This window comes from Emys orbicularis, chromosome 3 (assembly GCF_028017835.1).
Source record: "Emys orbicularis isolate rEmyOrb1 chromosome 3, rEmyOrb1.hap1, whole genome shotgun sequence".
Lineage (NCBI taxonomy): Eukaryota > Metazoa > Chordata > Testudines > Emydidae > Emys > Emys orbicularis.
Genome location: NC_088685.1, coordinates 206936691 through 206948801, shown reverse-complemented (window position 1 = coordinate 206948801; position 12111 = coordinate 206936691). Strand labels below are relative to the sequence as shown.

The following is a 12111-nucleotide window of genomic DNA, read 5'->3' as shown; positions in this document are numbered from 1 at the left end:
TCATCCTATTTCTGGGGTTTGGTTTTATTAACAAGTTAATATGATAAACAACAAACTGAAGCCTCCGCAAGCTCATATGATGCCTCTTTGGAACTACTCAGCCTCAGTTTAGATTCCTCTGTGTCAAAGGCCACTCCAATCTCTCTTCTGTCTAGGGTGGAGTTTACAAGCTACATCTGCCACAGGGAGTCAGCAGAGCTCTATGAACTTTTCCTTATAGGCTTTCGGGTAATCAACTAAAAAAGGTGGGCCCACAGAAGGACCCTGTTACAGCCTCTTTAAAAACAGTCAGACTAATAACTGCAGATACATTTTGCAATTGAGCGGAAGTTTCCAATAAAAATTTATGCTGAAATTTACTGACCTTGATATTAAAATTTTTGTCTTTGTATTTTGTTTTCTTTTTTTTATTATCCCTTCAGAACAACTCAGTCATCAGAACTCCATACAGGCTCTGCACATTCTCTATTTTAATCCTCCATCATTGTCTGCCTTCCGAGTTGCCCAGGTTGAAAGAAAATGGACAAGTCCGTTTATATATTTTTTTATTCAAGTGCCCCTTTATACTGATAGCTCTCATAAATTACTAGAGGATGAAGTCAACAAAACTTTAAAAAGAACCACTCTCTCTTGCAAAGGAAGTATTGTTCAGCTTTTTGAACGCAGGGAAACACAGAAGAGGCAGGAAAAACACAAGAAAAATGCAAACATTTAAGTTTTTATTTGCATGTGGATTTTTTTCCACCAGTAGCTGGAGCTCACAAAACCTTTTCAGCTGACAATAACTTTTAGTAAACTCAATGAATACTGTTTAAAAATATCTAGTGATTAGAAAATTACACAAAATTCTCCACTTGTACTGTTTAAAATGTGCTGAATCTCAAAACCATTATTTTATTCAAAGATGATTAAAAGTTTGAATTTTGTGGCTAATATAATGGTTCTAATTGTATGTTATTGTCTTTATTGATGTAGCATTTTTCCTGAGTTGTCAAGACCACAGAATATGAGCGTTTTCTCTTTTTGTAGACTTAATTTCATAGTGTCTTATACACAAAGATTCTGTGGGTGAGATTCAGGCAAAACTCCCATTGCAAATGGTGGGGGGAGCAGTAAACATGGAGGCATAGTTATAATCTTCACCCTCATGGTTTGTAAGAAATGCTGGGACTCAAACAACCAGAGCTCTCCAGTCAAGGAAGGCTGTTACTGGCTATCAGTTGCTTGGCGGCACCAGGGGTGTGGCATGTTCTCTTCAGACTCAGTCCAGCAATCTGAGCCAGCCTTTTCGGAGACCCTTTTCACCTTAATAAAGAGTGCAGATCTAGGCCCTATGAGCTCCATTCTTTGAGATGTAGAGTGTCCTCAGTTCCCACTGACTTCAAAGAGAATTAATAGAGCTCAGGACCACACACAGGACTAGGTATATTTTGCAAAGTTAAAATATGCAAACTTAATGTTAAGCTAAGAAAGAAACATGTCATGATATGCAAATTGTAGAGGATTTACTAAACATTTAACATTCTTGTTTGATTTTGTTTCTCTTGTTTGCTCTAACTTTTTTATGGTATAAAAATGAAGGCTCTTCTTTGCCATTGGCAACATCTCTTTCTGAGAAGAAAACTCAGAAAGTTCAGCTCAGCAGCATGCCAATGCTGTGTGTTTTGTTTATATTTTACTACAATAAATAATGAACAACTTATTCACAACAAAATTCCATAATAAGAAACAAACTAATCAGAGTATTTCCACAAAACTGGATTATTGATGTTTATCATCGTATAGCAAAGTGAGGTCAGTAAGAAAAAGCGATTTGGAAAAGACATGGCTTTTGTATTATGCATAATTAAAATGAACTAATCATTAATAAATAAAATTTATTTATAATTGAAATAATCATGACACACTTCTAAAAATTTTAAAGGCAAATCTACTTAGGCCTACAATTAACATGCAAGTTCATCCAACAAGCAACACAAAATTTATTGTAGTAGTCAACTGTTCTATCAACATTCAGAAAGGTCTACACAGCAGCACAACTTTTTCTATATGGAAAACACATCATAACATTATTACAACAGTCTGTTTGAAATTTGGAAAATACCCGCTTGGTAACTTGACCTCTACAGTCAATTTCTGACTTCTGACACATGATATAAATAATGGGGATTATTTTGTGATAACGAGGTCAGTATAGACTAAATGAAAAATCTGCCATATTGCTAGTAGATGATCCTTTCTCATTAACCATCTCTTGAACAAATGTACGTGAGTTTGATGTGCTAAGATACATGGCTCTGAAAATAATGATATGAAACAAAAACTCATAATTTATAACATTCAACATAAGCACTTCTTTCTATTGTGTGACTGTAATCATCTCATCCGATCTAGTGATTCCAGAAATGTTCAAATCTTTAAAACTATAATTTCAGTGGTGTGATGGGAAAAGCATCATTTTTATCAGTACTGTCTGCTCCCATCTCTGTGTCTGTTATTTAAATTCCTGGAAAATCTGCCAACATTCTAAGTTCCTAAAGGTTTTTTTTTTTTTTCTGTCTTCAAAAGGGATAAAAAAGTAGGAAAGGTTTTGTTCAAATGCTTGCTAAGTTCCTCTTATTACTTCAACTAGCACGATGGGTACATAACATCAAAGTACTGTAAATTATCAAAAAAGTACTATACAGAAAATTACAAATTCATTTCAAAATACATTACACTGCTATGATTGAGATAAAAAGTGCTTTTTTTGCCAGAAAAGTGTTCTTCTTAAATAGAAGTGTCATATCGTTTACTTTTTCAATAAAATTCTGGTGTTTTATCCCGGTTGTGCTATAATCTATTATCTTTCGCCCCCTCCCCCACAACCACATGTGTAATTGAGTCCGTCTGCTTTGATGGCTGAAAGGCTAAGAGATGACTACCTGTGGAAAACGTGCTTCATGAGACAGTGCTAGAAGCCAACAGATGACTGTTTGATTTAGAGGCGAAGGAACGTCGCAAGTCCTTTATAACCCAGGAGAGCACCTCATTGTTTTGTACACTGTATTATTTCCATAGAGCTGTTCTGACTCTGATAAATTTCTGTAGTGTTGCACTTCCCCATGGTTTCCACACAAGCTCTGGATTCCTTGGCAAGTCTTTCTCCAACTTTTGTACACGCCTCCGCCTGAAAATTCACTGAATTCAACGGTGCCTGTATTGCCTCATGAGTGGCACAATACAAGAAGGAGGGCCTGCCAGTTTCAAAAATGGATGTCTTAATAGTTCTTGTGCTGTTGCTCTCTGGGAGGGCTCCCTCACCAACATCAGATCTAAGAACCCTCGGAGCACTGAGGAAACCTGCAACATCACATTGACGTTATGAAAAGCAGACAAAGTAAGTAACTTGCCACGCCTGAGTGGCTTTTCAAACCAGCTTTGCTGGAAAGTCAATTAAAATATAGGTTAAGAGCATGCAGAATTGCGACAGGAATTACAGTTAGTACATATATAGGACTGAAAGGGCACTTATCTTCCCTATATGAGTACATTAAGAAGTCATGTGGCGTGAGTGGGGCAAGAGATCAGAACATGGCACTTAACATGACTTGGTATAAAATGAATTAGCACAGCAGTAAGCCTGGTCAGTTTTTCTTATTACTGAGGGCCAAATGCTGACTCTATCAGGCCATGCAAAAGAGTAGGACTCCCCTTCACAGGCCACTTGGAGTTTGAGTTTGGATGTGGAGAAATACATAGGGCTGCTCACCCACTTACTCTATCCCCAGAGTTGGTGGGTGGGCAGAGGTGGCGAATGAATGGAGCTTAGATTCCAGCCCATCCCCCTCCCAATTCAGTGTCCAGAGTAACTAAGCCAGCACAGGATGGAGTGGGTAGTAATCTACTCTTGGTATAGCCCCACAGACTACTACTATACCCAGTTTATGCACCACCCAATGCTCAGGGATGTGCCTGAAGTCACAATCTAGCCCTTAGTTTACACCATCATGATTAGGTCATGGATTTGGTTGACCTTAATATGTGCATGACTCCATATAAACATGAGCATGCTCACCTTATGTATGTCCTTCACTCGTGGGGGTAAGTTATCTCGGATTCTGCGCATTGCTTGGAGCGGTGGCTCATTGAAATAAGGTGGTTCTCCATCTATCATTTCTATTACCATGATACCAAGTGACCAGATATCCACCTGCAATGGACCAACAGTTGTTGAACCGTGCAACTAATAGACAAACACATATACAAGGATGAGCATTTTGAGATGTTCAGTCTTCCCCGCCCTATAATACCATTGCTTTTTATGCAGTATGTTCTGTTTGTTTTAATGGGAACTTCTGCTTAAAAACTGATGCTCCATTGAGATGGCTGCTACCTTTTTACCAACTGTTAATACATTTTGCTACTGAGAAAAAAGCATAGACTGAAAGGAATTGGCAATAAATTATGGGCCAGATCCTCAGCTGGTGTAAATCAGCAAAGTTGATTGAGGCCAATAAAGATTTCCACCAGCATGGGCCAGATTTACACTAGTATGTGTCAGATCCAGATAAGGGCCATTGACTGCAATGGAAAAACTCTGATTTACACCAGCTGAAGATCTGTCCTATAGAGCATCTAGAACACTGTATGTTTATGAGAATATTTGAAGAGCCGAGTATAGTTTAACTGCCACAAAACCAGCTATTTTAAGCCTACTAAGCTCCGTATTGAAGAATAATGGGCCTGATTCTCATTTCCATTAATGCTACTGGCAGTGTAAAGGGGGTTTAAAGTGGAGTAAATACCTTAGGCACATTTTAAAGCCCCTCTACACTGCTTGAACAGTGTAAAGCGGCCAAAGGGTATGTCTAAACATGGGTTTGATTCCAAAGCTTGTATAGACATACTTGCTCTAGCTCGCATTGAGCTAGCGTGCTAAAAACGGTAGTGTAGCCACTGTAGCATGGGCAGTGGTGAGTGGGGACCTGGGTTAGCCATGCTGAGTGTATACCCACCTGAAGCTTGTGGGTATGTACTTGGGATAGCTAACCCGCGCTGCTGCTCACCACTGCCAGTGACTACACAACCATTTTTAGCATGCTTGCTGAGTGAGAGCTAGTGTGGATATGTCTATGCGAGCTGTGGGATGATACCTCCAGCTCCGAGTCTAGACCTACCCTTGGTGTCAATGACCATCGGGCCCAATATCATTTGTGTACTGAGCGACACACACATTGGGCCAGAGTTGGCTCTCAGTTACATGCAGTAAATCCAGAGCAACAGAGATGACAGTGGCATTTTTCTGGTTTTACACCGCTCTAACATAGAACAGAATTTGTCCCACTCTGCATTACGTGTAGATACAGCCTCTTGCTTACAGCTTTAAAGCATGACTCATTTCCCGGCTTGTGTGCATCAGTTATGTCTTCATCTTAGCTGTTATCATAGATAATATAAAATCAAATAAAAATATGCTAAATCCTACTATCATGTGGAGTAAAAAAGGAGCATTAAAAGTCACTTCTTTGGATGGGAAACTGTGAGTCACTGTCATTACTCAGAGAAAGGAATAATTTTTTTTTATAAATCCATAGTGATCTCCAGTTCTGAAATCCTGTGACTCAGTAACAAATGGGTTATAACATCACATAACACCTGTGAGTCTGTACAGCCAACTCCTTTCTAGTCTCATCTGAAGGTCCCCCAATAAAAGCTATGAATGGTCTATTCGCCTGACAGTTTGGCAGTTCTCAAAATAGTTCCCTGAGTCACAGAAATTGTCACTGCTACTCATCTTAATGGGTGAGTTGACCATACTTTGAGATGAATTGCAGCCTCTTTGAGAGTAAATGTAACCCATGCTGCTGTGGTGCTTCATTTGAGAGAACTAGCCTCCCTCATTCACAGTAACAGACAAAAATTAGGGTTAATCAGAAATCTTCTAAAATTGTTAAATATTTCTACATAAGCATCCAAGTGGGAAAATAACATACAGGTTATTTTCTTTCATACATTGGATCACAAATGATAGTGTGGACGTATAATGTTTTGAGAGCTTTGCACTAGATTCTATTCCCCCTGCCCCGCCCCAAGCCCTCGCAACCAGATGGGAGGTTTTTTCATCAGTTCTTCAGAAAAACTGATGAGCTGTAACTCTGAAAGTCTGACTGCATGGTCTAGCCAGCATAGAAATGCCTGTTTGTCAGACAACAGCCATATGGTGCATGAAGAATGGCTCATGAAGAATTGCCAAGTTCTTTAAAATAAGTCCACAGCTAAATCATAACTGCATATACGTAGGATCTGTTGAAATTTTCTGCCCTGAAGGACCAAAAATCAGGATCTGCTTTTTTCCTCAGGGAAGATAAAATATACAATTGAAGGACAAATTTTCAAAGCTGAAGTCTGCAGACCAGACCAAAGCAAAGGTTATGGGTGAAACTGCCCTTCCATCATTCGAGCCCAGTGCAGAAGAGCATTAACAATTATCTTTTATTCTGTGTGTTATGTACTGGTTATTCATTTTCATTTGGGACCTAATCCTAAACCTCCTTATTATTCCTCTGTAGGAGTTTATCGCTATCCAAGTAAACCTCCTACATAACTCAGCATTTTCTTCAGGCATGAACCTAGAACCTTTAGATTGAGGTTTTTGCACACTTCATTTTGCAATTTTCTGACTTCTTCACCGAAATCTGGACAGTTAAGGATCACGGTCAGCCATGAAGTGCTTCTGACTTCACCTAAATTGTCTACAGCAGGGGTCTCACACTCAATTTGCCTAAGGGCCAGTGCCAGTCCTCAAATCCTCCCAGTGGGCCAATAATGTCACTGAAGATGGTATTCAGAAAAGAAAAGGTTTATATTGTATTTTTTATTTTGAATTTCTTAGAAATAATAAAACTGTCATACAACTTTATACAACTCTTCGCCTGCCAGAGAGTTTTTAGTATTTGCCAGACACCTGGCAACGCTTCAGTTCTGCCAGTTTGTTGATGTTTGGCCTCAGTGACTGAGCAGTTCAAACCTTCAGGATTGCAGCAAGGTGGGCATCAGATACTTGTGTTTGGTATTTTGACTTGTTTATATTCATTGTGGAAAAAAGTGACGCTGCCTCCATGGCTGACTCTGCCTGGCGACTAGTGATAGTATCTCTGTCCCTCTCCCCCAGCCAATGGGAGCTGCGGGGGGCGGTGCCTGCAGCAGACATTCCAGCAATGTGTCTGCATGCGTCTCTTCTCCGCGGGCCGCAGTGGGGAGGTTCTTGGGCCGCAGATGGCCCGCGGGCCAGGACTTTGAGACCCCTGGTCTACAGCTTGGTATAATGGGCCCTCCTATGAAGAATCATTCAGATTCTGCACAAGGGCATGGAAAGATCAGCACCTGACATCAGATGTTTATGGCAGGAAATCCCATTTGTTAAGAAATGGCAAGAAAGTTGGAGAGCGGAGTAAAACACTGTCTAGTTTATGTTTTGAACGGAAAGTAGGGCGTGAGTGGATGCAATTAGTTGCAATGCGTGTGAAATGTGAGTGGGATTTTCAAAACCGCTGAACCCTGGCTTAGCTCGTTACCACTGAGCAGAGTGAGGCCAATGCTGGGCATTTTTAAAAATCCCACCCTGATCACAATTTGGCTAACTGCACCCAGTGTTAGTCCTTTGGAGTCCGGGACCATCTTCTTGTTGTGTTTGTAACATGCCCAGTACAGTGGGGTCCTCGTTTAGGTCCAGGGCTCATATTGCTATCACACTACAAATAATGACCAAACCAAAACAACAACACGAATGGCAAGTGGACATGTGTAACTGGCCGTTTATACATGCCAATGCTTGAGTCACAGGTGCAAGGGTGGTAACTAAACGTGCATACGGCATGCACAGTTAGGCTTGCATTTTTGTACATGTACTTAGAGCCCTGCACGGATACAGATTTATACCCGCGGATGCGGATATCCACGGCTATCAATCGGTATCTGCGGAACCGCAGGGCTCTTGTGGGAACCGCAGCAACGGAGCAGTACGTGGGGCCGCCGCTCCCAGGAGCCAGCGCCCTGCGCCCGCAGCTCCTCTGGTGCAACTGTACCATCCCCACCCCCGCCCACTGGGGCAGGCACCAGTCTTACCCGCAGCTGTCCATGGTCATGCTAGTGTGTTCAAGCGGTGCACATGCCCCCAGACAGGAGAGGCAGACAGTTCCGTGGAAGGGACGGGGGTGGGGCTGGGGGCGGGCTGAGGGCAGTTCAGCCAGGCTGGCCCCACGTTCTGCTCCTTTTGCCACTGTAGTTCCTGGGAGAGCCCTGTGGTTCCGTGGATACCGATTTATATCAGCGGATATCCACATCCACGGGTATGAATTTGTATCCGTGCAGGGCTCTACATGTAATTGCACATGCCTGTGTTTGAAAATCAGCCCCCTGGCATAAGTGAAAAGAGTATTACAATGCATTCATTAATGAGAAAATTATGGCAATTCCCTTTAATTATATCACCTAAGCTAAAAATACACATAGAGGCTGCATTGTATAACATTCTAAACATAAATTCTATTTATTACTGTTTGATCGCATCCCCAGGGATTCATGTTTTATGACATGTCCCTGTATAATGTCGTTGCTTTGAGGTACCGTCTTTTGCTACTTTATTGCACATGCAGTGATTACAATTTAGTGCATGCTTTTTTACTATATTAAACATAATCAAAACTATACATCTCTACACAGTGAGCGATGAAGTCACTTAAAATTGTACTTGTTTTGTGAGGAAGCGGTTGCATCAGCTGGACACTGCAGCAGGGAACAATGCACTTGTTATGCTTACCTCAGTTCCATAAGGCAGTCTGGATATCACCTCCGGTGCCATCCAGTATGGTGTTCCAACAAGAGATTTCCTTTTCGGAACTTCCTTGGAAACTTGGGCACAGAACCCAAAATCCGATAATTTTATCTAACAATAAATAATGCAATTAAACAACATGAATGGCGAATAGGAACTGTTATGGAATTACTGTACTGGAATTGCATTAATACCTATAAACTGCTTAAAATGAAGCTGATTTTGTGCCTTAGAAATGGACAAAGAGTGTAGAATTATAGGCAGGGCTGGTAGCACTACTATTATTAAGCTTGCCTGACACTTCCAATTATAGATACATAACTTCCTAGATGTAGAGGTGATAAATGCTTTAAAGGGTTGATCAAATATTACTCTAAGGGGCACATAAAACCCAGAGTAAAAGTATTTCCTTATTTTTGGTCAAATCATCCAAATATAGATGGCAGCTGCCATCACGACTTGAAACAGAGACATGATGTGAATATCAGAGATCTGTAGAGTAGCGCCTGCGGTGTCAACGTTCTCTCATATTTACTTGTTGAGTTACGAAAAACACTGTAAAATTTGCCAATTTATGGAACACTGTTGTATTTATATCAATTAAGTACCTAGTGAAGAACATAGAACTTTCTTTTACCAACATCATGACAACTAAATGGCCTTGTTACACTGTATTAAAGAAGTGTGGTATATTGGAATAGAAAGAAACATCTCAGTGAGTATACAAAACCCAAAGCTGAGGTCAATATGCCTCTCCAGTCACTATAAACCAGCGGTTCTCAAATTATGGGGGGGAGCCTCCCAAGGGAGGCACGGGAATGTGTCAAGGGAGGCACGAACTGTGTGCTTTTTTTTTTTTTTTTAAGAGCTCCGGCTGTCAGCCCCAGGTGTCTGGGGCTCATGTATAAGGGTCGTGCACACCCGGGAGGCAGGGATAAAGGGGACAGCTAGAGCCCCGCCACCCCAGAGCTGACAACCAGAGCCCCGCCACTTGGGCTCAGGCACTCCCCCCGCAACTCCTGCAGCGGCGCTCCGGCTATCAGCGCAGAAGGAAGTAAGGGCGGCAATGGGGCGCTAAGTCTGCTGTGAAAAGCGATATTGAACATCACTTTTCACATTGTCACCCTTATCTCTGTGCTGCTGCTGGCAGTGTGCTGCCTTCAGAGCTGGGCGCCTGGCCAGCAGTCACTGCTCTCCACTCTGCCCTCAGAACTGGGTGGTGGTATATGTACTTGCGGGGGTGGGGGACGTAAGCGACTACGGATACAAAGAAGGGGTACGCAATCAAAGAAGTTTGAGAACCACTGCTATAAACTAGTTGGGCTCTTACATTAAGTCAATATCAACTCATTGACTATCACAATACCCAAACAACTACTTGGTAATACTGAAAGACATTTAAAATTACACCTGAGGCCAGGCTGGGAAATTTACTTTCCACATCACTTTTCCACAGTCAGCGTAGATTTCAGATTTGGTTGTCCACCACCAACATGTGGTTGCCCCAACAGTCAGTGTCTCGCCTCATGGTCTGAAGCATTGCTGCTGCTGTGACTGTCTAAAGGCATTCTGATCATTTTCTTTTGTGTTGTGCCAGGGTTCCTCTTTTTCTTAGCGTCCCTGAATCTTACCCATGTGCCCAATGAACCTCAAGGAGTTGGGTGCCAAAATCCACTGGAAGTCCTGTAGGTTCCTTTGAAAACTCCAGTCTCATGTTTAACTGTGCCCTTGCATAGCCTTACACATTCCATGAGTTTATACAGCTCATTGGAAACTTTTCAACTAAATGATTTTTCATTGAAAAATGTTGTCGTGTCAGAACTGAAATGTTTCATGAAACCTTATACCCATGGAAGTTTCAACAGGATGATTTCTCAGGTGAAAGGTCGACTTTCTAAAGGGAGAGAGAGCATGAGAGCGAGATGGAAAAACCTGATCTGAAAATGGATGTTATGACCAAGTTGTACTTTGAGGAAACCTTCCAAAGGTTTCGGTTTCATTCCAATGTGGAACAAAAACCAAATTTAGAAACCTCAGAAGTTGTGAAATGGTATCGTCATTTTCTGGACAACTCTAGTTGTGTCTTTGTTTTAATATACATTAAAATGCCACTCACATAACCAGTATGAGGCTGTTAGGCAGGCCTGATTTTAAATTCAAGTAAAAATCCTAATGCCTAGGTAGTGTTGTATATTTGGTTTGAAATTTAGATCTGATTACACAGAATAGTGGTAGTCTAGTTCTCCACTTGTGCTGCCTCCATTTACTATTGAGTGCTCATTGTGACTCCATGCACAAATATGTTGTTCTCCCACAAGCTGGTGGAGAACAGCCCTGAGGAGGTTGAAATGCATCTACACTTAGGCCATTCACTCAGTCCTGGAGTGGGTTTTGCTGCACCCATGTGCATGTGGGATTGTTTTGATTAAGTTCACTGTGGAAAACCCACATGCTACCATGGTGGTATTCTAGGACAATAATAATGAAAACAGCACTTCCATTGGGAGCAACATATCCTGAAAGGCAAGTCACCTGCACATTTAATGGTATTGAAGCATAACTTTTGAGGCAACCCTGACATAAGGCTCCATCTGGCCATGTCTTGATGGTCAAAAGAAGTGTGTGGTTTTCAGTCTTATTAACTCAAGAACATTAGCTTAACTTAAATGCAAAATCTTCTTAAGAAGGAGGCCAGACAACAACATGGCCAGCTGAGATGCCTTCAGATTTGTTAGCCTGAGTCTTAACAAGCTTTTCAAGCATGTCAAACTAACGCAACTGAGCTAACGTGATTGAAAACCATGCCTTTGTTGCCTGTCAAGACAGGGCCTTTCCCCCCTCCTCTATACTTGTGTAAAGTGCTCTTAAAGGTAATTTACACTGCAATGGTGTAACGTTCTGTACCTTGAGGGAATACCCTGCACCCCCATGTTCATCCTTATGATATGATTGTGTGGTATCCAATGCAAAGTTTGTCATGTCGGGTGTCTTCGGAAGGCTCATGATGCACTGAGCATTGTTGTTATAGTAATGTTATAGGTTGTAATTTCATGTATATAGTTATGAGGCTGAAACTGTGTCCTTATGGCTTAAAACAAGCCCAGGCTAAACTCTCTGGGAGCAGAGGGGCAGTTCACACCTCATCAGGGCATGTATGGAACAAACCCAGCCCAGCCTCATGGGAACAAAGGAAACTGGCCTAGGCAGCAACAAAGGATCTGTTGGACTCTCAAATGAGTCACCCACCATCCCTTGGTCAGTTTGGGACTGCGATGAGGTAATGCTCACCTGACCCT

The 12111-nt window shown here is 41.7% G+C and overlaps 1 protein-coding gene across 1 annotated transcript in view; it reads right to left on the bottom strand.

Moving 5' to 3' along the window:
* Window positions 1–3186: 3186 nt before the first annotated feature.
* Window positions 3187–12111, bottom strand: part of PAK5 (p21 (RAC1) activated kinase 5) — a 90420-nt gene continuing 81495 nt past the window's right edge. The window contains exons 8-10 of the mRNA XM_065400816.1: window positions 8801–8926; window positions 4058–4192; window positions 3187–3342 (exon numbers count right to left, since the gene is read on the bottom strand). Of these exons, the coding sequence (XP_065256888.1) occupies window positions 3187–3342; window positions 4058–4192; window positions 8801–8926 (417 nt within the window). The remainder of the gene's footprint in view (window positions 3343–4057; window positions 4193–8800; window positions 8927–12111) is intronic.